Source organism: Mustela nigripes, chromosome 14 (assembly GCF_022355385.1).
Source record: "Mustela nigripes isolate SB6536 chromosome 14, MUSNIG.SB6536, whole genome shotgun sequence".
NCBI lineage: Eukaryota > Metazoa > Chordata > Mammalia > Carnivora > Mustelidae > Mustela > Mustela nigripes.
Window position 1 is genome coordinate 5,483,081 of NC_081570.1, and position 27,494 is coordinate 5,510,574.

The 27,494-nt window shown below is 59.4% G+C and overlaps 1 protein-coding gene across 4 annotated transcripts in view; it reads left to right on the forward strand.

Annotated features, from left to right (window-relative positions):
- The first annotated feature begins 633 nt into the window (after positions 1–633).
- Positions 634–27,494, forward strand: part of SLC45A1 (solute carrier family 45 member 1) — a 29,072-nt gene continuing 2,211 nt past the window's right edge. The window contains exons 1-9 of one of the 4 annotated variants that reach the window (XM_059374875.1): positions 634–798; positions 5,897–6,317; positions 6,875–6,967; positions 7,397–7,621; positions 11,686–12,428; positions 15,081–15,234; positions 16,744–16,920; positions 17,973–18,178; positions 22,758–22,860. In XM_059374875.1, coding sequence (XP_059230858.1) covers positions 637–798; positions 5,897–6,317; positions 6,875–6,967; positions 7,397–7,621; positions 11,686–12,428; positions 15,081–15,234; positions 16,744–16,920; positions 17,973–18,178; positions 22,758–22,820 — 2,244 coding nt within the window. In that variant the 5' untranslated portion in view covers positions 634–636 and the 3' untranslated portion in view covers positions 22,821–22,860. Of the gene's footprint in view, positions 799–5,896; positions 6,318–6,874; positions 6,968–7,396; positions 7,622–11,685; positions 12,429–15,080; positions 15,235–16,743; positions 16,921–17,972; positions 18,179–20,681; positions 21,379–22,757; positions 22,861–27,494 lie in introns of those variants that run through there. The other 3 variants (XM_059374873.1, XM_059374874.1, XM_059374876.1) reach the window with 3 other exon arrangements.

A 27,494-nucleotide genomic window follows, 5' to 3' on the forward strand; every position in this document is an offset into this window, starting at 1 on the left:
GGACTCACAAACAACCCTGCTTAAAAATACGCCACCCCCTCCCCAGCCCCACCCTCTCCAGCTCTTTCTCTGGGGAGTTAATACCTTCAGGCATGTCACGAATTCATGTTGTGTGTCTTGTTTGATGTGTCGCTCCCTCTCTACAGTGTTGGGCCACAGGGGCGAGAACTTTCATCTGTTTTGTTCATTGCTATATCCCCGGTCCCTAGAACAGTGCCTGGCATAGAGTAGACCCTGATACATATTAAGAAATTCTTCCAAATTTCTAGGCAGGACCAACTTACCTGATCTGTACAGTGGGCACAGTGCCTGGAGCCAACAGTGCTTTTAAGAATTGCCAAAAATGAGTGCATTTCTTTTAAAGTCGGGGGCGGGGGGTTGGGGTGGGGATGAGAACTCTTAGGCCAAGGAAGATAATCAAATACATAATGTTATCAGATTCATCCGTAACCAACACATTCCTAAAGGAAAACTGCAATATTGGGGGGGAGGGGAATGCCTGAGGACACCGGAAGTCAACAGTGGACCTGTTTCTGGGGCTTTCGGGCGAGCCCTGGCGGCGGGAGGGGTGCGGGCCGAGGCGGGGCGGTGCCGCTTTAAGGATGCTCTGCGGGTACCGGCCCCGGGCGGCGCGGGATGCAGCGTGACGTCACGGCCCCGCCCCACGGGGTGATGCTGCAGCAGCAGGAGCAGCAGCAGCGGCAGCGGGCCGGGGGCTGCGGGGCAGGGACCGGAGCTGCGCGCGGGCCAGGCGGGAGCCCGGCCTCGGAAAGGGATGCCTCCTGTCTCGAACCACAGGTACCCGCGTTTCCTCCCCGCGCTCGGCACAGCTTCCCGGCTCCACGCTGGAGCGACTCGGCGTAGGCCCCCGGGTGATCAGAGTGCCAGGACTGGGACTGGAGGTTGGCCCGGGGACCTTTGTTCTTCCTTAATGTCTAACTAACTGACCTGTAAATGGAACCCCCCGGTGTCGCCGCGCCCCCCCCACCCCCGGACCGCGGAACCCCCGGCGCACTGGAGGGTAGCGGCTGGCTGACAGCTTGGTTTCACCCTGGCCAGCAGGGAGAGCACACACGCTGCCATTTGCCCCAGGCTAACGCTGTGCTCATTGGTGCCAGAGGCCTGGTCCTCGGTCACCTGGGCAGGTGTCATCAGCTTCCGGTTCGCCTCCCGCCTGAGGCCGAACCCTCCAGAGGGCAGGGGCTTCTGGGAGGACCTCTGTCAGCTTCCCAGGATTAAGCTGATGGTGAGTTCATGGCCCAGGGTTCCTGCTTTCTCGCCAGGGCTGCAACGGGAGGCTGATGGCCATTCAGTTCATTCTGATCTCATCAGCAAATAACTCCTCAAATTATTTCTGAGGCTATCATACTGCTTCTGTTTTTCAGCTTTTATAGGGAAGTAGAGTCAGGTGCGAAGGAAACCCAAGTTCAGTGACTGACCAGGGCTTTGGGGATCAATTGGTTGTCAGGGAGGGGCCGGATTCCGGAGAGCAGACATGAGGGATGGGCCCCGAGTCAGTAACCAGTGCATTTAGAACACCTCCTCGGGTCCACGCAGCCCTTCGCTGACTTGGGAAGGTTTCCTTGAAGTATTAGCTTTGGGAATGGTTGGAAGGAAGAGTGGGAAAGGGATGTGGTCCCCTGGGACCCCAGATGCAAAGCCTGTGTCCTATAAAGAAGAGGAGAGATGAGGAAATGATTTGGCTCATAGTAGGGTAATTTTTAGCATTCAAGTGACATGGGCATTGTTATTAATCATTTGTGGTTTAATCGTCCAGTGCCATCTGAGGGATTTGTTCCTTGAAACATCCTCTGTTTTCAAGAAACACGGTGGGCACAGCCTAGAACCTTTGTGGGGCCAGGGATAGACATAGATAGAGATATATATATCTCTATCTATGTCTCTCTCTCTCTCTCTCTCTCTCTATATATATATATATATATATATATTTGAACTGAACTAATGCCCATAGTATGATCAGGATAGCAAGATGGTCTGGTAAATATTTGTATTCGTGTATTAAAATTCTATTTCATTATTTGAAATTTCACTATTTCATTATTTTGAATTTTAAGCATTCTTCTTAAACTTTCATGGACAGCTTTTAATAAATGTATTCTTGAAACGAAATAGGAACGCCGATCCCCCAATTCAAAAATGAATCCTCCGGGAAGACTTCTGGGAAGTCCAGGTTTCATTTCTGGCTTCAGTGCTGGGGGGGGGGGGGGGAAGGCCAGGGAGTGAGGGTCTCCCTTTGGCTAGAACCGGCTGCGGGCTGTGTTTGAAAGCTAGGGGTGGTGGCTGGGTGTGGTGACGTGGTCACGTCAGAGGCAGAGACACGGGCTAGCCACACAGTTCATAACCCTTTGCAAGAGTGTGCTCCCACCATATGCTGTCTAAATCTGAAATTCTTCCAAACTGGGCCGTGGTTCTTCATTCCAAAACAAAAGGCAAGTTGTCTCTTGCCCGTGCACTAAGTTCCCTTTATGGGGGTAAAATGCCGATGGGACAGAGTGGTGCCCTGTGCAGGCAGGGGCGAGGAGCCAGTGCAGAGGCCAAGAGGGAGTGGTCACCACAGTGGGGAGGGGGGTCTGACCGGACCGGTGGGGTCAGGCCAAGCTCTCCCACACACCTGTGCTAAAGGCCTCCCTTCTGACTTTTAAGCAGATGGTCTCATCACGCAGTATTCAAAGGGCACCTTATTTCTGTGGTTTTAAGGAATGAGTGAAACTCCAGGAAATGCTAACAGGCACCTGGGTTTTTGAAGGCAAGACTGGCCAAAGGAAAGATTTTTCTGGAGTATTTACAATGGGCTGAGCTAGAACAGGAGGAACAGAATCAAGAATTGAGCTTTTTTTTTTTTTTTAATGAAGTTTGTTTCCCCCTAAATAAAGGTTTTTTTAAAAAAAGATTTATTTATTTGAGAGAGAGAGAGAGAGTGTGTGTGTGTGTGTGAAGGGAGGGGGGCAGAGGGAGGGAGAGAGAGAGACTCTCAAGCAGACTCCCCTGCTGAACATGGAGCCCAATGCAGGGCTCAATGTCACGATCCTAAGTTCACGACCTGAGCTGAAATCATCAGGACATTCAACTGACTGAGCCACCCAGGCGCCCCAGTTATATTTTTAACGAAGTATACCTTGCCTACACGGTTTTTAGGTATACCTTTTCTTCTTTTAGAGAGAGCATGGGATGTTTCTAAGGTCACAAAGTAAGACATCCTATCCCCAGCTGTCCAGGAAGGAAGAGTAGACCGGGTCTCTGGGTATGTCCATCCCTGGCCTCTCAGTGCGAAATCCATCTCATAGCAGGGGCGGCTGGGTGGCTCAGTGGGTAAGCATCTGCCTTCTTGCTCAGGTCATGATCTCAGGGTCCTGGAATCGAATCCCGAATTGGGCTCCCCGCTCAGCGTGGGGTCTGCTTCTCCCTCTGCCTCTGTTCTCACTCGCTCGCTCTCTCTCTCAAGTAAATAAATAAAATCTTAAAAACAAAACAGGGCACCTGGGTGTCTCAGTCATTACGTGTCTGCCTTCAGCTCAGGTCATGATCGCAGGGTCCTGGGATCGAGCCCCGCATCGGGCTCCCTGCCTGGCAGGAAGCCTGTTTCTCCCTCTCCCACTTCCCCTGCCTGTGTTCCCTCTCTCGCTGTCTCTCTCTCTCTGTCCAATAAATAAATAAAATCTTAAAAAAAAAAAAAAAGGCAAAACAAAACAACAACATAAAAGAAACCCGTCTCTCAGCAGGGCCACAAGGCCCTTCGTCGCCAGCTCATGCCTCCCCAGTGACTCCCTCTCACCATGTGGACGTGGCGCCCGGCGGCTGCACGCGCATCTCCTGATGACGCAGGTGCTTCCCGCTGCTTCGACTGCTTCCCTCCACTTTCTACCCAACTCAGGGGCCAAAACTTTGCCTTTCTTTTATCTCTGAGTCCTCGGTGTCTTGGAACTTAGTACTCACCAGATGGGAGAATGGGTGTGTAGGTGAACGGACAGGCGGGTGAGGCGTGGGTGTTTGGAAGGGGGAAGGGTGGACTAGACGAGGAATGGGCGGGGTGTGGTTACAGGGGGGATGGATAGGCAGGTGGAAGGGAGAATGAATGGGGAGATGAATGGGCTGTCGGGTTAACACGGGGCTCTGCATTCTGCTGGGGTGTCTCTCAAGAACATCACTTCCACTGCCGGTGTCTTCCGGACAGAAGGAAAACCACCCCTGAGTAGATGGCAGGGAGTCTAGGAGACAAATCTGGAGTGACGAGGCATTTCGGACCAGGGCTTCATAAAGAGCTTACGGACTAGGCATAACATGGTGGAGGGGGTGAGTTAACATCAGAAATCAGAGCTTCATTTTTAAAGCTTAAAAGTAGTTTGGGGGGGGGGGCGGGGAAGCCTGTAACATTGATCGTGGTAACTCACAACAGTCCAGGTCAGGAAGCCCATCGATGTTGGGAAAGTTGACTTGGGTTGGGAGCCCACTTCTCGGGCAGGAGCTCAAAGGAGCATAGGCAATTGCTTTGTGGTGAGCAGATGGGGTAGGCTGTCACCAGAGCCGGCAGAACCCTTGAAGGTGCCCCTCGTGTGTTTGTCTCTGTCTCTTTCCCTCTGATCCTGGTAGCCTTCCTCTCCTGTGCTTAGTAAAATTGACATCGGCTAAAATGCACGGGTCGGGACGCCTGGGTGGCTCAGCTGGTTAAGCAGGTCATGATCCCAGCATCCTGGGATCGAGTCCCACATCGGGCTCCTTGCTCGGCAGGGAGCCTGCTTCTCCCTCTGCCTCTGCCTGCCATTCTGTCTGCCTGTGCTCTCTCTCTCCCTCTCTCTGACAAATAAATAAAATCTTAAAAAAAAAAAAAAGTTTAAAAAAGATAAAATAAAATAAAATGCACGGGTCAACGTACTAGAATACGTTCTTTGAATATTTACTGTCTAGATTCATTCTGAAGCAGTGAAAACAGCTGCACCCAGGAACAGGCCTCTAAGTGACTGTTTGCAGACGCCAGGGGGCACGTGCCCAGGCCTGGGTCCTTGCTAATTCCATACCCGGGGCCTGGGCGCGGGGGATGTTCCTCTACAGGACGATCTGAAGACGGAGGCGATCTACCTCTCACCCTTCCTTGTTCTTTGTGTCCCCTGCTTTTTTTTTTTTTTTGGTAAACAGTAGCCCTACTCAGGGTGTCATCCAGGACACGTGGGATTCAGGGTGTTTGGTTTATTTCTTTAAAAAGAGAGGATTTTCAAACAAGAGTGAAGTCTCAGTTCTCCTGACTTGACTAAAGATTCACTCACCCACGGGGGCTGTAAGGAAAGGCCTGGAATTCAACTCAAGCATTTGCTTTTAGGCAAGGGCCCCAGCCTCCCAGGAAGAGGAGACATAGTGACAGGCAGGGAGACCTCTGTGACTTTCCGCCCCGTGAAGGAAAGGCTGTCCCCTGACCGGGCACAGGTGCTCAGGTCCTGCCCCAAGTCTGGTCTCCCCACCTCTCTGCTCCCCGGGGCAAAATTCATCCTGAATATAGGTGCAGGTCCTAAAATAGTCTGGCACCCTTCAGAGCCAGGGGGAGCCCGGCTGCTCCCACCTTCCAGGAGGTTCCTTGCCTGGCCCTCCTTCTGGAGCCTCTTTAGGGGACAGTCCCCTTGAGCTGGAGTGCAGGGACCTGAGGACGGGGATCGTCCCCCTGAGCGGTGAGAGAGCGCCGGCTGTGGCCTCCTGAGCCACATCCCGGAGCAGCAGGCCTCCACCCTGGGGGGCACATTGCTCTGAGAACCCCTCCCTTCCCCCAGGACAAGGATAAGCAGATGCCAGTCGGAGGGGGGGAGCTGGGGGGAGCCACCTGGAATGATTAACTCTGATGGCGGAGGCCCTGGTGAGTGACTGTCGCCCCCCAAATGGGCTTTCCCCACAGGAACACGCACCGGCCCCCCCTACGATGATCCTCCCGGCGAGCAGCACCCCTCCGGGAGAGGCCCCGTTCCCCAGCTTGGCTCCTCAGGACTTCTGGAGGTCTCAGATCTCGGGCTACTCGGGGTCCGTGACCCGGCATATCAGCCACCGGGCCAACAACTTCAAACGACACCCCAAGAGGAGGAAGTGCATTCGCCCTTCCCCACCCCCACCCCCCAACACCCCGTGTCCGATCGATTTGGTGGACTTTGGGGACCTGCACCCACAGAGGTCCTTCCGGGAGCTGCTGTTCAACGGCTGCATTCTCTTTGGCATCGAGTTCAGCTATGCCATGGAGACGGCGTACGTGACCCCAGTGCTCCTGCAGATGGGCCTGCCCGACCAGCTCTACAGCCTGGTGTGGTTCATCAGCCCCATCCTCGGTGAGCCCCAGCTCAGCCCCGATGGCGGACGGCCTCCGGACACCTTTGGAAGCTTCCAGAATCCTGAGTTGAAGCAGCTAGAGGGTCCCAAGGGGACGAGGGGGAGCAAGAGAGAAGCAATGCTCATGGTCTGGGGCTGTGGGAGAACACCGTGGGGTCACCACACCCCGTAGTTTACGTGACTTTGTCTAAACCAAACCACAGAATGGGCATTTCACAGACCCCAGGGATTCCTGGAGGATCCAAGCCCCAAAGCTTGACGTGGTTTGGGTCTGGGGAGGTCCTGGAAGTTTGCGGATTCCCAAGGAAGGTCATGGCCACTTAGTGTTTTCCAGGGGCCTGAGTGGAAAATATGAGCAGAAGCCGAGCTATTCCAAGAGTCTGTCTTCCGTGTTTCTAGCCCGGGGCTGTGTGCCCCGAGTGCTTTATTCGCTTGACGCCCTGGGACGTTTGGGGGCAAGTGTCTGAGGGCTGTGACGGGGCTGTCTCTGTCCAGCGCGGCGTGCGGGGTGGGTTGGGGGGGACCCTGGCCGTGACCCCGGCCCGCTCTGTTTCAGGATTCCTACTGCAGCCACTGCTGGGTGCTTGGAGTGACCGATGTACCTCAAGGTTTGGAAGGAGACGCCCTTTCATTCTTGTCCTGGCTATAGGTCTGTTGTTTTGGAACTGAAATAAAGTGGAAAAAAAAAAAAAAAACAGTCCCCAACTGCTTCCTCTTAGAAAAATCTAAAATAGCGTTGACCAAAGCAGCAACACAGATAAAATTCCACAGGTGGGGTGGCAGCGAGCGCCCTGGCACCAGCCCGAGTTAACTGTGGCCATCTAGCACCTTGGCTTTCCAAGAACGAGTTAAGATTTAGGTCATTCCCACTCAGCTGGACCGAATAAAGACCCCAATGCAAGCAAAATCGAGAACAAAACCAAAAAACCAAAAACCGTGATGATTCTGGAGGGGACTTTTCCCATGGGCTCTGCTTAAAGTTTGGTGGAAAAGGAACTCTCGGGGCCAGCCTGGGGGGCTGGGGGAGGACAGAGCTGCTCCGTGGTCCCCGGGCGTGACTTTGTTTCTCCATCCGCAGGGGCCTTGCTGGGCCTCTCGCTCCTGCTCAACGGCAGGGACCTGGGCACGGCGCTGGCTGACTCATCCGACAACCACGAGTGGGGCCTCCTCCTGACCGTGTGTGGGGTGGTGCTCATGGACTTCAGCGCCGACTCCGCCGACAACCCCAGCCACGCCTACATGATGGACGTGTGCAGCCCCGCCGACCAGGACCGCGGCCTCAACATCCACGCGCTCCTGGCAGGTAGGTCTCCGGTTGGCGCAGCGGCACCTTTCCTGTGGGCATTGCTGATCGCCTCAGTGCAAAACCCAAGTTGTAAAACTCAAATGTGGGGGACACCTGGGTGTCTCGGTCGGTGAAGTGTCAGCCTTCAGCTCAGGTCATTGTCCCGGGGTCCTGGGATCAAGCTCCACGTTGGGCTCCCTGCTCAGTGGAGAGCCTGCTTCTCCCTCTCCCTCTGCAGCTCCCCCTGCTTGTGCAAACTCTCTCTGTGTCCAATAAATAAATAAAATCTTAAAAAAAAAAAAAAAACCTCAACTAAATGGATGAACAATGAGCTGATTGAAAATACCTATTTCCAACGATCTAGTTCAGCAGGATTCCGTGTGTTGGCCTGCGCGCCGGCGTGCACGAGCTACGCGTGTGCGTGGGTAGGTCTCCGAGTGCACGCGCCTGCGGGCACCTGACTCCCGCCGTTCGAGGACTTGCTGTCTACAAAGTTGCTGCAAGCCCTGAGTTCGCCGGCTCGGAGTCCCTGCCCAGGAAGGGGACAGGGTTGGGTCTCACTCTCACCAACCACGTCGGCACTTCAACCTGTTTTCTGCGTTTCTGTCTAAAAACACTTTCTGAACGTGGATCACAGATCCACAAACACGGGTGTGTGGCCGACAGCGCCGGAACGTGTGCCTGAGCAAAGCTGACCTCACGCATGTGTTGGCCCCCCAAGACCCAGCACCTCCTCCTGGATGAGCGCGACCCGCGGGGCGTTTTAAACGTTGATGTCACCCTCCCCAAAAAAGGCAAAAAGTCCACAGAAAAGTGGCATCGTGTCGACAATAAAAAGTTTGGCTGTTCACACCCTTGAGGACCGAAATAAGGAGGCAGAGCGTCGCCTTGTAGGGCCTCTGTGGACCTGGTGTGTCAGGGAACCGGCCAGGGCTCGCCGCCCTGCCGCACCCGGTGTGATCGCGTGTGGCCTGGGTACTGACCGACCGGTCACATTGGAGAGAACAGGGAAATTGTCACATACAGAGTCTGCCTCTGATGAGGAGTCGAGCACACGTGAGTGCCACGCACTCACATGCACGTGCCACGGACACACACACGTACACCCGAGCTGCATGTGCGGCCAATGGGAGAAACGAGCCTCGGGAGGTAAGACTCGAGGCAGGAATGACCGTCGAGCCGCAGAGCCTGTGCGGTTAGCAGAAGGGAGGGGTGCGGAGGGCGAGCCTTACCCTCCGTGACCCCACACGAGAGCGGAGAGCGCTTCGAGAGAACTGACTGCGAAAGGATTCAGTACGATGTTTGCTTATCACGGTATCCCCGGAAAAGCAGTTCGTCCGGCTTTCTTCTACGAAACACGGACTAAAACGGTCCCGTTTAAGAAAGCGTCGGGAAGTGTTTCTAAAGGTCAAGGGGAAGACGTAACAAGACATGCTTGCGCAGGACCTGGGTGAACACGGGGGTGAGGCCAGCGGCTCCAGGATCGGGAAGGCTGAATCAGTTCTGGGCTTTTCCTCCTGTTCAGCGCGGCGACGTTGGGCAAACTGCTCAGTCTGTCCAATCCCAGCTGTTTCTTCTAGAAAATGCCACGCTGTCTCTGTTTGCACACAGGTGTGGATGGGGGCAGGGAATTTCTTCAGGGGTCTCGGCTGGGCCAGTGCTGGAGTGTGGGAGGGAGCAAGGCGAACCCCGTTTTTTACCTGAAAATCTTCCGAATTGTTGCTATTCTTTGTAAAAAGATCTATTTATTTATTTTGGAGAGAGAGAGAGAGAAAGAGAGAGAGCGCGCACATGCACAGATGCACGAGTGGGGGGAGGGGCAGAAGCAGAAAGAGAGATTCTCGAGCAGACTCCACGCCGAGTACGGATCCTGACCCTGGGCTCAATCTCCCCACCCCGAGATCATGACCTGAGCCAAAATCAAGAGCCGGATGCTTAACTGACTGAGCCACCCGCGTGTCCCTTTTTTCTTTTTTTTGTTGTGTTAGAATACACATCATTAAAAAAAAAATCACCATCTTAACCGATTTTAAGTGAACAGTTTGGTGGCATCGAACACACTCCCGTTGTGGTGGGGCCATCACCACCGCCCACCCCCATCACACACACACACACAACTTTCTCATCTTATAAAACTGAAACTCTGTCCCCACTGAGCACTAACTGCCCCCACGCCCAGAACCCCAGGCTCTCCGTCTGCTCTCTCTGTCTCTGCCATCTCGACAGCTCTGAGTCCCTCCTGTGGGTGGCCTTATGCGGTGCTTGTCTTTTTGTGACTGGCTGATTTCACTTCGGACAGTGGTTGTCCCTGTTGTGGCAAGTGTCAGAATGTCCCTCCCGTGTGTGCTGGAGTAACGCACCGTTGTGCCCGTTGTGCGCAGAGATCGCCTCCGGCTTCTCCATTCCCCTCTTGCTGGACACTAGGCGGCTGCCACATTGCAGCTCTTGTGACTCACGCTGCTACAGACTTGGGGGGCTTACGGTTCTTTGGGCTTTAAACCGAGACGGGAAGGTGCTGGATCGTACAGTAATTCGATTCTAAATTTTCTGAGGAGCCCCCCAGCAACACCGTTGGGTTACGATTTCCCCCACGTCTCCACCAACACTTACTATTGTCTTGTCGTTTTGATACAACCCATCCTGATGGGTGCGAGGTGGGCTCTATTGTGGCTTCGGTTTGCATTTCCCTGGTGGCTCCGGACGCTGAGGCCCCTCCGAGCGCCTCCCGGCCATCGGCGTGTCTTCCTGGGAGAAATAGCTGGGAAACAGATCTGTGAGTCCTTTGCCCATGTTTGAATCGGGTTGTCTCTGTTTTCGAGGCTGAACGATGTCCCGTTTCTTTCCCGCTTCAGTCATTGTTTTTTTTTTTTTTTTTAAAAAGGTCAATAGAGGTCATCTCAAATCTGACCTTATTTAAGGGCCACAAAATAGCCATTGTGTCTTGGAGAGAGGTGGGATGCTCGTGGGGACCACGAAGGTGGGGAGTTAGGAATACCAAGAGGAGGGTGACGTGAAATTCCAAGGCTTGTAGGGACAGTCGGGGACAGATGAGGGCGCTCGGGCGGTGGGGGGGAGAACCGTGAAGTGATGGGTTTCAGGGCCACGTGGCAGCTTGAGGGGCCCGTGCAAGGCTGAGCTGCGTGTGTCTGAGCCCAGGCCTTGCCGCAGAAGTCCCGCTTCACAAGAGGCCGGTTCTCCCCGAGGCGGAGGGCGGCCGGATGGCACGGGCGGTTGGCATTCGGCAGCAGCAGGAGGAAACGGAGGAAGCTCACCTCCCAACCAGCTGGAAATGTTGCTGGACTCGAGATAAGATAAGGCCGCAGTTCCTGGGGTGTAGCAGCGGGGTGGGCCAGGGGTCCTGGGGACGTGGGAGCGGGCGACGGAGAAACAGAACTTTCTGGAGCGAAGTGCTGCTGGCTGGGCACAACATGGCATCGCCCACCTTTTTACGCCATGCTGCGTGAATCAGCTTGACGTGCACCTGTTCCCCGAGGCCGTGGGGTGCCGCGAGCAGGAGCAGAGGACCGGATCCCCGCAGCCTCGTTGTTTCCTGCCGGCTTGCTGAGCCGGAGGGCGAGGGCGGCCGTCCTTGGTCATCATTGGGGGTGACCCCTAGTGGTGGCCGCACATGAGGACGCGGGCCTCAGGCGAGCACCACCAGGGCGGCCACGTGAATCCCACCCCGCACCTGCGTGTGTGGTCTGTGTGTTGGAGAAGAGATATTCCCTGTTTGCCCGGCACTGACCCTGGGGGCTGGGCCTCCTGGAAGGGGACTGTGAGCCAGTGTAGACATTCAGTAATCGGCAAGGCCACGGGTAATTGGGACAGATGTGGACGGGTGGGCACCATGCTGTTTGCTCTGGGGCCAGGCAGCCCCGGGGGGTGGCCCTTGACCAGGAGAGGCCCCCCAGGGGAATCCCATTCTCCTTCACAGTCTCTCTGGGGCTGAGGAGGGACCGATGCCGGATGTGTGTCCTCGCAGCGGATTTGGCCACTGAGTCAGACGCGGAACCACGACTCGCGAGGGCCCTCCCCCACCCCCCTGGCTGCCCGGGGGTACTTAACTCCGCTTCTCTCCCCAGGCCTCGGAGGAGGATTCGGTTACGTGGTCGGGGGCATCCACTGGGACAGAACCAGCTTCGGGAGAGCCCTGGGCGGGCAGCTGAGGGTCATCTACATCTTCACCGCGGTCACCCTGAGCGTCACCACCGTCCTGACCCTGGTCAGCATCCCCGAGAGACCCCTGCGGCCGCCTGGCGAGAAGAAGGCCGCCATGAAGAGCCCCAGCCTCCCGCTGCCGCCTTCGCCGCCGCTGCTGTGCGAGGACGGGGCGGGCGAGCCCCTGCCGTGCCCCGCGGCCGCCGGGCCCTGCGCCAGCTTCTCCAGCCCCATCTCGCCGCTCAGCCCGCTCACGCCCAAGTACGGCAGCTTCAGCAGCAGGGACGGCTCCCTGACGGGCCTCAGCGAGTTCGCCTCGTCCTTCGCCACCTCCAACATCGACAGCGTGCTCATCGACTGCTTCCCGGCCGGCGCCGACCCCTACCTGGCCCTCCCGGGCAGCGCCCCGCGGCCGGCCCTCAGCGTCAGCTTCCCCCGGGCCCCCGACGGCTTCTACTGCCGGGACCGCGGCCTCGGGGACGGGCGGGAGGGGGCCCTGGCCGCGGGCCCCGACGGGGACGTGCTGAGGGTGGGCTCCCTGGACGCGCCCAAGCCGCGGTCGGCCGGGATCCTGAAGAGACCCCAGACCCTGGCCATCCCGGACGCGGCCGGAGGGGGCGGCGGTCCCGAAAGCAGCCGGAGGAGGAACGTGACCTTCAGTCAGCAGGTAGAGGTGAAGGGGGGAGGGCAGAGGTCAGAGGGCGCCGGGGCTGCACCCCGTCGGGAGTTCGTAGGAAAGAGGGGCGGTCGCTCCGGGAAGCCCACCCAAACCCTGCCCCGGCCAGAGGCCTCGGGAAGTCGGTGGGTCGAAGCCCACGAGGACTGCGCGCGGCGGGGGAGAGGCTGGGCCCGCACCAGGGGGCTCCGAGGGTCTGTCGGGGGTCTGGCAGCGGCTTACCGTGCCGGTCCCCGTCCAAGGGACGCTGCTTTGAAACGCGGCCACATTGGCCCCAAGATAGTTTGGGCGCAGAGGGCCCTGGGGTGCGTTTGTCAGAAGCACCCGCAGTGTTTCTCCCAGGGCCCGCCACGCGCGTGGGCTGCGCGACTGTGGGCCCCACAGAGCTCAGTGTCCCCCCGGGATGGACACCCCACGGAGGGCCTGGCGGACGAGTGGGGCCCTCCCGGTGTCCATCCTCAGCCGGCCCCGAGGCTGTCAGAACTCTGGATTCTAAAAGGCAGCGGGAGGCATGGACTGGCCGGTGAAGAACTTTCCAGAAAGCTGTTTGTGTGGTATTTCGTATTCGTCAGATGGGCGGGGAGGCCACCAGCTGACACGTGAGACTCGCCGCCGTCAGAGTCCGTGGTCACCTCCAGTGAAAGAAGGGCTCTGCTGCTCGCTTGAAGCAGACGTAACAGTTCTGGGCCCGCCTGCCCCCAGCGGGGTCACAGGGTGAGGGAAGGTTCTGGTGAGGACCTGGAGCTTCTGTGAAACTGTGCGGCCCTGAGGGCAGCAGGCGGTCACTCGGGGGCACCCCTGCTGCCCTGCCCGGCGTGTCCCTGAGACCCGAAGCCCCCTCAGGCCCCGGAGGGTTTGCTCCTCAGCCAGGCAGCCCCCACCCCCACGCTGGGCCAGGCTGACGGACGCCCCAGTTCGGAGACGCATTTTGAGGTTGTTGTTCCTTTTCTCTTGGGTTAAAGGTCAAGGGCGTCCGTATGTCTGGTTCACTCTTCTTTGGGCCCGTGCAGCCTTCTTCGTCTTGAGAGTGACTGTCCCTTGCTGTGAGGATGGGTCCTTGTGGCGAAGTCCCGAGGGCACCTCCTGGGCTCAGGTCCGGAAAAGGTCTGAAGAACCGAAACCCACTAGAGGGTTAGGCAGTCCCGTTACCGTCGGAAGAAAGAAGTCTAACGGCTCGAGGGTGTTAGCTTCATCTGGTCCCTTGATGACCTCAGAGCACTCCACAGGAGGTCTTGTCAATGGCGGGTCACCCGAGGCCACTTCCGGCAGTTCAGATGGGCGTCAGATACAGTTCCTTAGTTACGGTTGAAACTCCCGTGCGAATTCTTTCTTCTAGGTCCATTCTCAGTACAGCATCATTTATGAGCCTGCTTTTAAAAATTACTTATTTATTTATTTATTTATTTATTTGAGAAAAAGAGAGAGGTGGGGGGGAAGAACGAGCACCAGCAGGAGGAGTGGGAGAGAGAAGCAGGTCCTCCGCTGAGCAGGGAGCCCGAGGCTGGGTTCGATCGCAGGACCCTGAGACCATGACCTGAGCCCCCAGCTCTTTGAGGAAAGGAAAGGTCGCGAGTTACCTACGAACGCATCTAGCCTCAGGTGGGCACGCAGGTGTCATTCCAGCGGTCTTCCTCCGGCAGCGTGGTGACAAGCCCCGTGGACGTGACTGCCCGTGGACCTGGTATCCTGGGCTCTTAGCTTCCTCTGGGTCTCCCCACTTGGCCGACAGCAGCACGGGCTCCCTCGGCCCCGGAGTTGGGGCAGCGCCCCTTCCTCACCCCTGCTGCGTGCAGAACGGTTGCCTCCGCAGCTGGTGTCTGGCCAGACCCAGGCAGGGCGACCGAGGAGTGACGCCTTTCCGTGCCAGGAAGGGTTGGCAAAGCGAATCAGGGAGCGGGTTTGCCGCGGGCCTGGTGCTCCTGGGCCCCAGAGAGAGACCCATCCGCGCCGAGGGCCAGGGGACGTGTGTTTGCTCCCTGCCCCTGCTCCCTCGGCCGCCCCAGCCTCCGTGTAGGCGGGAGTCACACCAGCCCGAGAGAACAGGGGACAGATTCCCCAGGCCCCTTGCAATAAGTCCCTTTTATGCCCTGCTGTTCCAAAAAAGAAGGGACACTTGTAACATCTGGATTTGAACCGACCCATAGTTCGCTTTTCCATGGCGATCGGCATGCCAGGGCTCGTGGGCTCAAGGCCAGTGTGTCCCCCATTGGGCTCGGTATCCACTCCCTCTCCGTGGCACAGACGGCTCACCCTGTGGCCACAGTGCAGGCGCTCCCCCCCCCACCACGCCTTGTTCGTGGCCGCTGCGGGTGTGACGAGACGACCTAATGCTGGCTGTCCTGTTCAGGTGGTGCTGCACAGCGTGCGTGTGTGCGTGTGTGTGTGTGCATGAGTGCATGTGTACATGCTGTGGGCGTAAGAGCACAAGTGTATGCACGCGTGTGTGTGCACGCACATGCGCGCCCTGTGTATGTGCCCATACGAGTGTGTGCCCGTGTGCGTACATATGTGTGTGCACGCGTGTGTGCGGGTGCATGTGTGTGTGCGTGTGCACAAGTGCGTGTGAACACACGCGTCCCCGGACGGCCGGAGCCCGGTGCCCTGACAAGCGGCCTGTGCGCCCTTCCTCTCCCTCCTCCCCAGGTGGCAAACATCTTGCTGAACGGCGTCAAGTATGAGAGCGAGCTAGCGGGCTCTGGCGAGCCGGCGGGGCAGCCCCTGTCCGTGCGGCACCTCTGCGTCACCATCTGCCACATGCCCAAGGCCCTGCGCAACCTCTGCGTCAACCACTTCCTGGGTGAGCCCCTGGCCAACCTCCCCGTGCGTCCGCGTCCCGGCCTGGGGCTCGCTGCGGGGAACGCGGCTGCCTGACCTGGGGCTCCGGCCCCCGCCAGCCTCCCAGGGCACCCCAGAGCCCCGTGTCCTGTCCCGAGGGGACACTTTCCATGCGTGTGGACTCCCCAGATGCCACCCAGGGTGGGGCCTGGGAAGGGCCAGAGAGATGCCTCCTCCAGGCAGCCCCAAAGTAAGCCAGGTTGTCCAGAGAGAGGCACAGCTCTGCCCCCGTGCCGGACACCTGGTCTCCTCTGAGTTCAGGTTCCCGTTATCAAAAGCTTTTCGGACCACTCGCAGTTAAGTGACGGACGCTACTGATGGAGCTTGGGTCTTAAGCCCGTCTGGGCCTCACTGCTGTCTTCCTCCTCAAGCCAAGACAGACACACACAGACACTCCCACGTGCCCACGGGGGCCCGGCACTGGCCTTGAGCCCACGAGCCCTGGCGTGCCGATCGCCATGGAAAAGCCCAAGCTCGCATCTCATTCTGTTCGGGATCTCCTTGCCGTCAGGCTGTCGAGCCTCTGAGGATGATTACAAATTTGAGATGCTCCGGGGCTCTCGAACACTGTGGGATGTAAATCAGGATGTCTCTCTAGAAGGCAATTTAGCAACAGGCAAGAATCTTAAAAATGCCCATAGCCTTTATCCCAGTGACCCTCCCTGGTATTCTTTGCAAGAAGGCAATCGGAGCTGTTACCGGGCATCAACGTCCCAGGGATCCGCCGGCACGATTCCTAAGAGCCAGACGCTGGGGGGCCGGGGCGGGGAGGAGGGGTGCGGGGGGGGGGGGGGGGGGGGGGGGGGCGGGAAGCAGAATGCCAGCAGTGCAGGGAGGGGTTACATGGAGGCGGGGTGGGTCTGCCTCGTGCAATACTTTGCTGCCATTGAAAGGGGCTGTTTAGGAACACGAAATGGCCAGGGAGGTGTATATGATAGTTACTGGGGTTCAGGGGGTCCAGCAAACCCCACCCCTTCCTCTACCAAAGACACTGACACGGGCGTCAGAGGAACGGAGCCCCGCGGTGTCTGCGGGGAGGGGCCCCAGCGGACCTCCATCCGCGTCCGCGGTCACGTGCCACCCCCTCGTGCCCGTGGCGACAGCTCCCCCCCACCTTCTTGTCCCCCTTGCGGAGAGGCGAGTGAGGGGCAGGAGACGGCGTGAGGGGTTCGCTCTCCTCGTGACGATCGTGCTTAGGCAAAGGACAGAATATGACCTCTCACGCCACAGAGCCTGTGTTTATAAGACGATTTGCTTAAAAAACAAAAAAAGAACACGACGACGTCGACCGGTGGGGGACCTGCGCGAGCTTAGCAGAGGTCGCGTGGTCTCCGGGTAGTGAGGCTGCAGGAACTTTCTCGGTCAGGTTCCGGTCCGCACCCACCGTGAATCACCCTGAGCCGCGGTCGAAGCCCCTGTGGGCGGAGGCGGGGCCGCAGGGCCGCCGGTCACCAGCCCTTCCCCCCGCCAGGGTGGCTCTCGTTTGAGGGGCTGCTGCTGTTCTACACGGACTTCATGGGTGAGGTGGTGTTTCAGGGAGACCCCAAGGCCCCGCACACGTCGGAGGAGTATCAGAAGTACAACAGCGGGGTCACCGTGGGCTGCTGGGGGATGTGTATTTACGCCTTCAGTGCTGCCTTCTACTCAGGTACCCGCCGCCCTGGGGGGGTGCGGAGGGGGCTCGGGGGCCCCCGTGGGAAGGGGGGCTTTAGTGGGGTCGTGGGATGAAGGGAGGTCCGGGTCTTCCCCGTCGTGGGCGTCGCACCCCTGTCTGGGACAACCTGGTTGGGGCCAGCGGGCCGAAAGGCCAGGCCCGGGGTGGGGAGGGCGAAGTGGGGGCATCGGGAGGAACACGGAGGTCACCTCTAGGCGGTCGTCTGGCAGCCCCCCCGCCCCCATCCTTCCCGTGTGGATTCACGTGGCAGCTGGTCCAGAGGGAGGGAAGGGGCAGCTGAGAAGGGGAGCGGGGGGCGGGTATGTGGGGAGAGCCAAGCCCAGAGGCTGCGGGGACCCTGAGGTTGGCGGTGGGGGATCCAGGGGACACACAGGACGCAGAGCTGGGTCCCTAGGGGCGGGGAAGCCTGGGTGCTGGTGGGGCACCGGCCAATTTTCACCTCGGGGTCAGCCCCGGGGTTCCGTCAGGGGCCAGTGGGCGCTTTCGGCCTCGCGGGCCACGCAGCCTGCGGGGAAGCACCGGGCGCGCCCCGGGAGGCTCGGAAGCCGCCTCGGATGGACGAGATGCTTCTGTCTGAGGCGCGTGCGTGGCCGAGTCCCAGTGGGACCTCCTTTATGTTTGACGGGAACTGGGATTTCAGACAATTTTCACGTGTCACAAAATACTTGTCTCCTTCTGATTTTTTTTTAAACCATCTAAGAATATAAAAACCGTCCTTCACGCTAGGCCAGCTTGGTTTTGCCTCCCTGTCCTGCACCCCGAGCCCTTCTGCTATTTTGGCCCAAGACCCCTTCACCTGCACCCCCAAGCCCCCACCCCAGGGCCTGCCATCCCTCCAGACCCCCCTGGCCCAGGTGCCCCCAGAGCCGTCGCCCCAGGCTCCCCACCCCCAAGCAGGCCTTCTGGTCTGGGGCGAGCTGCCGGCCAGCAGTAGGGCCAGCCCCAGGGAAGTGGCCCTGGGACACGGAGGCCCCGGGGCCACCGGGCGGTGCGGCGGGCTGCTCATGTGCCTTTCCGGTCCACAGCGATTCTCGAGAAGCTAGAAGAATACCTCAGCATCCGCACGCTGTACTTCATTGCCTACCTGGCCTTTGGCCTGGGGACCGGGCTCGCCACCCTGTCCAGGAACCTCTACGTGGTCCTGTCCCTCTGCATAACCTACGGGATTTTATTTTCCACCCTGTGCACCCTGCCCTACTCGCTGCTGTGTGACTACTACCAGAACAAAAAGGTAAGGGTCTCCGGTTTCTGCTTCGGGTCCCGAAGAGGCCTGCCTGGGCCTGGCGGCCTGGAGAAACCCCACCTGAGACGTGGCCCGGGGAGCAGCCCCGCACGGGAAATGGGGGGCCCGTTTGAACATTCAGGAAGTCGGCTGCTGAGCGCAGAGCATAAACGTGAGCAGGGAGCGGCCCAGGGAGGCCCCCACCGTCCGTGGGGGAGGATCGCGCAGCTGGGACAGTGGCAGGGGAGGCCCACCCCTTCGTGTCCCCTTCTGGCAGGTTTTGGGGTCGCCTGTTAGCACTGGGCCTCGGGTGAGGCAAGGGAGGCCCTCACCTGGGACACTAAACACCCAGTGGTCAAGGTCGACAGTAGGTTAACCCGGTATTTCTAAAGAAAGAATGAGTGCGGAGGCTTCAGCTGATCAGAGTGTCAGGACTTTGAAGACGGGAAGTTGCCGCCCCCGGAGTCTTGCTTGTAGAGTCTTCTAGAGGCTCACATTCCAGTCAGTCTCTGCCCAGTCGCAGGGCCGAGGCCTAGGCCAGAGGAAAAGCCAGGAGACTCGGTCCCGTCTTTATGTACGATTCTGACCTTTGGCTCAGTGTGGATTGTCCTTGAGCGGCCGGCGGAGCTGGGGGCCGCCGCACACCACCGTGCCGTCCGCCCACTCCTGGTGGGGGCAGTGTGTCCCCAGAGCTGGGTCATCGCGCCGCCATCAATTCAGAGCCCAAAGAAACCGCAGGCCCACGAGCCGGCCCCCTTCCCGTCCTTTTGCTCCCAGCCCCCGAGACCACGAAGCCCCTTTGTGCCTCTCTGCATTTGCTTGTCGGGACGTGTCACGGAGGCGAACCCGTGTCACACTCGGTGTCATGTTTTCAAGATGCATCAAGTTGTGGCCTGGGGCACGGCTTCCTTCCTTCCTGCCCCGACGATGCTCCCATCAAGGATTTTTTTGCTGTAACTTGGAGATTTGAAAATACTGCATTAAAAGATCACCCTGACCCCTGGGTTTCTCACACCCCCCCCCTTTTGATTTGGGGCTTTGTCGCCTCCCCCAGGCCTGGCCCAAGAGGCATCCTGAGTAGTTTTAGGGGCTTCCAAGTATCTGATGAGTTCAGCTGGGGCCGGCTCTGAGCACAGTGTGTTTTGGGAAGAGTCACATCTGCCTGGGACTCCAGGCGTGACAGTGAGCTGGCCTTTGGGCCCGAGGGTGGCAGCCGTGGCGGCCCCTCCCAGCCCCTTCCCTGCCAGCCGTGGGACTCCCGGACACGCTCACAGGCAGTGGCCACAAGGACAGCACCTCCCCCCGGGTCGGGAACGGTGGGGACAGAGACTGTGATGGCCGGAGAGTGAGCCCTGTGCTGCCAGCCCAAGCCTGCAGCAGCTACGAGACCCCGGCGGGGAGAGGACTTGAGTGACGCCACCCCTGCTAGCTGGGGCCTCTGCTTCCCCCAACCCCCCGTGGCCACCATCCCCTTGTCCGTTCCCTGCAGGCCCGAGACCCCCTTGACTGGGGAAAACAAACTGGGGAAAAAAGCCAGCTCTTGGCGGGAGGCTGCCCCACCCTGTGCGAAGGGACGCCCAGAGCCTCGGGTCGCCCTAACTGAATTTGGTCAGCACTCCTGGAAGCCTTGGGCCGCTTGCTTGTAGAGTCTTCTAGAGGCTCACATTCCGGTCAGTCTCTGCCCAGTCGCAGGCTCAGGGCTCACCTGTGATCGCCAGCCCCCCACCCCCCGCACGCCTGCTGAGGCCTTGCCGACTGTGCTTGGCCATGGGGGGAGGCCCACTTTCCCCAGGACACACGCGTGCGCATTCACACAGCACCTTGCGGGTGCCACAAGGACACGAAGGTCCGGATGCGGGAGGCCGGCCCCAGGCAGTGTCCACAGTGTCTCGGGGGTGGGGGGCACCCATCTGCTGCCTCATGGGGGGTGGTGGCCCGTGCGGGGAGCAGAGGGAGGGGACCCACCCCACCTCCAGCCACCATCACTCCAACAGCTCTGCTCAGAGGCATGTCTTCACCCTCAAGCCCCCATTTGGTGCCAGGGTGGCACGGAAGGAACGTGGCCTGTCCACCCTGGGGGCCACAAGGGGCTCGGCAAAGCAGCCCAAGGAGCAGGCACAGAGCCGTGAGAGGCTATTTCAGGGCGCGCAGCCGACAGAGGCTGGGAGAGGGGATGAGCCAGGACGCGGAGTGCCCCCCCAGCCCGGCAGGCCGCCTTTCTTTCAGGGGAGAGGAAGGCCAAGGCCAGGCCATCGGGGCCGGGGAGAGCCTCCGCGCCGCCTGGGCCTGCGGGAGCGTCCGCCGCCGTGAGTCGCGGATTCTTCTCGCTGGCGTCATCTCTCCGAGCACAGACGTTACTAAGCTCTTGGCTGAACTCCCGGCGCGCGTCGGCGCTGGAAAGTGTGAGCCGGTGGCGCGTGGACCGCGCGGGTGCCCGGGGCCTGCAGGCGACGCGGGGCCGGGTCCCGCCGCGGCCCAGGGCTCCCGCTGACGGTGTCTCCTTCTGGGTCAGTTCGCAGGGTCCGGCGCGGACGGCACCCGGCGGGGCATGGGCGTGGACATCTCCCTGCTCAGCTGCCAGTACTTCCTGGCCCAGATTCTGGTCTCCCTGGTGCTGGGGCCTCTGACCTCGGCCGTGGGCAGCGCCAACGGGGTCATGTATTTCTCGAGCCTGGTGTCCTTCCTGGGCTGCTTGTACTCCTCCCTGTTTGTCATTTATGAGATCCCTCCCAGCGACGCCGCCGAGGAGGAGCACCGACCCCTCCTGCTGAACGTCTGAGCCCCGAGCCCCAGCCTTGGCCCCGAGCCCGTGCCCGGGGGTCTGGAGCAGGCCGCCTGGGGAGAAGCCCGAGGCCCGGGTGGACGTGGGACTGGCCTCCTGCGGAATGTACATATGTGATAAAACAATAAACGGCGGCCGCGAAGCCTACGGTTTCTCGTCGTGGCTCTCCCAAGGGTGGAGAGGTGCCCTGGGGAGTGGGGTGCTCCCCGCGGGGGCTCGGGGAAGGGACTCCAAGGTGGGTGGAGCTCAGTGGCCTTCATCTGGCAGCACGTTGCCACCCCGGCCCCGCCGGGAAGACATCGGCGATGTCTGGAGATGGTTCTGGTTGTCACAACTCCGGTGCCTCCCATCCGGAGATGCCTCGGAACTCCCACCGTCACAGGACGGCCCCCACAACGAGGAATGCTCCAGCCCCAGAGGTCAATCGTGCCGAGGTGCAGAACCAATCTCCTGCCCACTGATCCCAGAATGGAGTCAGAGTGCGCAGTGCTTTTGGGTCAGAAGGCCTCGTGTCCATTCATTTAGCCATTCGTTCATTCATTCATTCTTTCATTCTCCCCCATCCATCCATCCATCCATCCGTCCGTCCGTCCATCCGTCCATCCCTCCCTTCCCCTACCCTACAGACAGCCATCCAGTGCCCTGGGGGTGCAGGCAAGGGTAGGTGCTGGGGTCCAGCTGTGAGCAAGTGTCCGCCCTCGTGGAGCTGGTGTAGGAGGAGGCAGACAATACACGGAGGTCTGTGCCCGAGGATGGCGGTGAGTGCTGTGAACACCAGCAGGGCAGGAGGATGCGGTGACAAGGTTGGGGAGTGGCCTGTGCTAGGGAGAAGGGCAGTGCCCTGGTGAAGAGAGGAAGACATCTGAGAATGGAGGTGGCAAACTGTTTGGTGTGTTTGAGGGATCATAGGCTCCAAAATGCTTGAGTCGCAGCACGTCTGGGAAGGTAGGAACCTCCAGGAGGAGGAGCAGACGCCCTGGTGAACGCGGATCTGTCCTCTAACTTGCCCCACCCACCTGCACCCACCATCTTCCAGTTGATGGACCTGCATGAATCTCAGACTTCTTGTGTCGAGGTCCTTTGCCATGTGTCTTCTGGTCATCTTCCATCAATCGACTCCCTGAGCTGGCCGAGGCCCCTTCCTGGTGCAGCCGGGCGGGCTCTTCTCCCCGAACTGTGAGTGCTGGCCGACTGTGCCGTGAGGGGGTGGGGTGTGGCGGGCCACTCGTGCACCTGCCCGCTGCACTGGTACTGGGCCTGGCTCCCAGCACCCCCACTGCGTTGTCCCTATATTCTGGGGACACATAGGAAACACTGATCACAAGTCCCCAAAAGCAATGGGGGTCCTGGGCCCACCGCCAGCCTCTAAGGAAAGTCTGAGGTTTATGGGCTGCTGACATGTCCTGTCGTCTTTCTGACAAATCAGGGACAGTAGGTGTAACCCCCCCGGACTCTACAGGGCACCTTACCCACCTCCCCACATGAGCCACAGCTTCCCCAGTGCCATTGCCTGCTGGGCTGCTGAGCCTATTGAGGTGGCTCCTGTGGGGTCCCTGGAGTCCAGGCGTCCCCTCTCTGTGCCCCCAGATCTGGCCCAGGATCTCTGCCCCCTTCCTTGCCCCCCTCAACTACCCTTCCTGTGCAACCTCCACCCCTTCCCTCTTAACACTTTCGGCGGGGGTGTTTCTCGGAGCCTAAGGAACAGGGTCTAAACTCTTCAAGCCCGATGTGGGCCCTGCCTGTCTTCCCAGCCCGTGCGGCCCCAGAGCCCCCTCTGCCACAGATGTGCTCATGCTCTTCCCACAGGTGAAGTCTTACTACCTCTTCGCCGCCCATCGACTTCTGAATCATCGACTTAGATCCATCTAAAACGCCACCTCCTCCGTGCAGCCCGCCCTGGTCGGAATCAGTGAGTCCTCTCTCTGTGCCTTTGTGTCATGCCATTCTACCCTTGGTGGTTACAAGCTAAGTGAAGCAGGTCTTATGCTCCCTGATCCATGTGTAGGTGAAGCAGAGAATTTGGGGGACTTTTCAGTCATCCAATTCCTTTGGGCCTCCTGTTTGTCGCATGGTTTTCCTCGGACTCCAGACTCCTCCTCCCTGGACTTACATTGCTTTCGAGAGCTTTAGATGTTTTAGAAAATGTGGTGTTGGATGGGTGTCCGCTGGTCTGGGATGCTTTTGCCCAGAATGGTCAAATCGTCGTGTGAGAGGGAACAGGGAGCTTTCACTCTCACTCCTGGCTTGCCAAACCTTGGGCTTTCTTCCTAGAACTTTCTAAGTAAACAGAGATCGCTCTTACACGTGGGCATCTGCACAGAGTCGGTGGGCGGAACACAGCACTGGTCGCTCAGGCCCGCACCCAAACGCCGCCCTTGACCTTCAGGTCTGTTCCCAGCAGATGGCAGTGGGAGCAACTGCAGGATCCAAACCATGAGGCCCAGGACTCGCTGAGGCCACCATCGCTTGATTTTCCCATCTCAGAGAATCACTCTCCGGACTTAACAGTGGAGCTGTGATGATGGTCAGGACACGGGACCTCTGCTCACGGGTCCTCAAGTCCTCCGCTGGGCCCTGCGGTGAGCGGCCTTCTGCAGTCTACTGGCTTCATCCTCCCCAGCGAGGGGGAGGAGCTGGCCTAACTCTGTTTGGTAGGCGGACCTGGGCCCCGAGATGGGCTCCTTAGGTGCTTGGCCCAGGTCACACAGGGTCACATGCTTGTACCAGGGGTTCTGACTCCAGACCTTATGCTGCTTAAAAAGTTTCTGGAGCAAAGGGTGAGCTGCCGTGGTCCTTCCCCGAAGTCTGTCTCTGTCTGGTCACGGTAAGAGGAAAGGGAAGGGAAGGGAAGCCTTTGCTCCACGGACCCGTGATGAGACTGACGCCCTCCAAGCCACTAAAACCGGGCACTCCTGACTGATGCCATTCCTGACTTTCCACTCAGCAAACTTGGAAAACGGGCACTCGCCCCTTGCTGCTGCGCGGGAATGCACACACCAGTGCGTCTGCCTGCGGCCCACAGCATCTACAGCAGACACTGAACGTGGGGCCAGGGGGCCAGTTGTGAAACCACAGGCTTCACCTGTCTGGTTTCTATCTTCCCAGACTGTTGGACTAACCCTAGATCCTGGGCTGGGATACGGGGACTGGTCAAGGTGCCCATCACACCGGGTCACAGGTTTTTATTTTTAAGGATTTTATTTACTTATTTGACAGAGAGACACAGAGAGCATAAGCAGGGGGAGTGGCAGGCAGAGGGAGAGGGAGAAGCAGGCTCCCCACAGAACAGGGAGCCCGATGTGGGACTCGATCCCAGGACCCCGGGATCACAACCTGAGCCGAAGGCAGTCGCCTAACCGACTGGGCCGCCCAGGTGCCTTGGGTCATAGGTTTTGAGGGAATGTGACAGAACTGACAATGGCCAGGGCCTGCTATGTAGTGGGGCGCTCAGCTTCAGGGACCTCCAGGTCACGCAGGCAGGGTCTGCGGATGCTGTGCCGTCGTCCTGGCCGTGAGCAGGTCGGAGGGCCTCTGAGGACCCTCTTCCTGAAAGACTCAGAGGAGAGGAGATGTCCTGAGATGGGGGCATACTTGCGGTACAGGACCCTTAGGGCAGTGGTGGCTTAGGGGAACTCTCGGGGAGCTTCGAGGGCCATCATGCTAGAAATCACCATGGCTGAGGTGATCATGGGGTGACCGTCACTCAGCCAGAGTTTGCTGAGCACCTACAGTGTATGGCCCAGCGTGGGGAATACAGCTGAACACCGCAGAGAGGCACCTCCTGGCCTCCCGACAGCCTTCCCTGCCGTAGCATCCATGCTGGGCCCAACCCGCGCCACCCGCAGCCCTCGGCCCCCTTTCCGGCCACCTGTCTCCCACGCTCCTGCGGTGACCTGTCCCTTCAGGCCCTGTGACGGGAAGAACGCCACCAGGGCTTGACGGACGCCGCCACCTGGTGGTCGGGACCAGGAGTGGCGTCTTCTGCGGCATGAAGCACAGCAGAGTCCGGGCAAAAGTAAGAGGAGCAGGGGCGACCTTGGACAGACAGCTGGGGGACAGGTACACAGACATCCGCTCTTAAACACCATGCCTGCCACAGGCTGGAAGGTCTACTAAGAAGGGCATTAAGGTTCTGCTTTTAGTCTAGTTCGCTACATTGGGTGTCCACACTGCAGGGTTGACCACGGTGAAGCAGATGCCCTCTCCCGACCCAAACATCGAATGGGGCAGACCAAGGCCAGAGCCAGAGGGGCTGGGAGATCTCAGAGCAGGCTCAGGTGGTCAGGGGATGGCAGGATTGAGAGAAACTTAAGAGGGTCACTTCAGGTGCCCCAGTAGTGACCAGCTTTGTGAATGGGGCCAAAGGCCCTTCTCTCTGGTCACCCAGGCCTACGACTCAACAGCACACCCGGTCGGTGCACTGAGGAGCCCTCCCCTGCAGGTGCCTGTTCATTCTCGGTCAGCAAACATTTGCAAAGCAAGTGCCTTCCACGCCTGGAACCCCGGTCGGGGTCGGGGGATGCAGGCGCAGCTTCTGCGGCCTGGGTCCCTAATATGCCAGAAGGAAACAATTACCCAAGACTTGCAAGCTGTTCTTGGCGAAGAGCCGCCCTGGGTCAGAGATTCGGAGTCTGGAAGGCAAGCTGCCAGAGCACCCTGGGGCAGCCCGGGACCCAGTGAGGGGACACCACAGATACGGAGACCTCCACGGACCGGAACTGCAGAACAGAGAACCAGGGATGTGGGCAAGCCCTGTGGTGAAGCACTTGCCGTTCCCGGGCCACGGGCTTCAGCCACAAGAGACACTGCAGCTCCGACAGCCTGCCTCCCGCAGGGCCCCTGCCCGCCGCGAGTCCCAGGCCTCCAGAGCTCACTTTCTCCAGCAGCCCGAGGCAGCCCGTTGGACAGCCAGCCCCACGGCCACCTCCCCCCGCAGACTGGTCTGCGGAGTCGCTCTGGGAAGGAGACAGGGAGGCCCAGGGTCCCTCTGTCCCTTGAGGTCTCCACAGCTCGGAGGTCTAGTGCAGGACAGATACTTCTACTGGTCCTGGGGCCTGTGGCTTGACCCCAGCTGTCTGGTATAACTGGTCTTGTTGGGATTCCACAGCTTTTGAGTCCAGGAGCTGAGTGGGTTGTCCGGGAGAGGCCGAGGGCAGCCGCTAAGGTCTGCGTTGGCACTGGATCACACCGCTCAGGCTCCCACAAGCTTCTGGCCAGAAGCACTCCAGCCCTGCCCGTCCCTTGTCAGCCACTGCACCTGCATGTGTTCGGCTCCGCGTTCCTGGCATTTGAAAGTCTTATAACTCCGTGTCGGCATGGGAGATCACTGCTGATGCTGTCATGCGTCCCTGCCCTATGCGTAAGTGGCCTCAGGTCGCCCAGGTGGTGCCTCGCTGAGCTGCCCCGTTCCCCTGGACTTACCGTAGGCATTTGTCAACACAGTGACCGCGCACCCAGCCCTGCCGAGTGCCATTTCATAGCTCACGCTTCTCAGCTCCCTAACCAGAGGGGCTGTGGAGCCACCAGGACCTCAGCCCAAGCCGAGGGTCCATCCACGGGGACACCAATGCCCGTTCATCCAGGTGGCGAGAGGCGAGGGCAGAGCCAGGGCCCCAGTGGCTTCGTCCTCCCCATGGATCCAGCAGCAGACGGTCACTGCCGCAGGCTCTCTGCCTCAGAAGGCGGCAGGGCAGGGCAGGGACAATGGCCACAGCTGTCCACACCTGACAACTATGGCCTGAGCAGCTCTGATCCAAGGGTCTTTCTGCAGCATCAATCTAAGTACCCATTCACAGACACCACAGCCTGATACTTCAACCTGTCTGGAACTTGTAGTTCGTAGGTCTAGCTAGGCCTGACGCTACGGTCAGAGAGTGCGCGCTCTAGGTAAGAAACCGGCAAAGGCGGCTCTGGCCGCTCCCCCTTCCCTCTGCACCCCCTGCCACTCCCGCCTTCTCATCCATGATCCAGAATGACCGTCACTTGTGCCCCCTATGCCTACTCTGGCAGACCCCTCAACTCTATCCCCCCGACCACCCAAGTTGCTGAGCAGGATGCCTGCCATCAGAGAACACAGACCTGCCTCTAGGGCCATCAGTGGGTATGCCCCTCAGGGTCCTCTGCTTGGCAGAACTGTCCCGCCCTCAACTAGGCAGTGACATGAGCCACTCCCCAAGCCTTTGCCACCACCAGGCAGTCAGCCCCATTGGAAGGCAGTTCATCAACAGGGTCGCTCTTGCTCCGTCTCCCAGGGCATCTGGAAGCCCATACTCCAGACGGAAAGGCAATAGTCTTGCAGTGATAGTCTTGAAGCTTTAGGAAAAAGCCCTTGACAGTCTCCGAAAGCTGAGCCGGAATCCGTTCCGATGCCTGCTTCTCCCCACAGCCACATCCACACCCTCCCAGCCATCAGCTGCCTCGCTCCGCTCTCGGGCGCTAGACTGCATCGGGACACTGGAGGGCAGCTCTGAGGGTGGGCTGACGCGCTGGCAGGGCAGAGAGGGGATGGCTGGAGGAGGCCACTGCACCGGTGGTTAGCTTCAG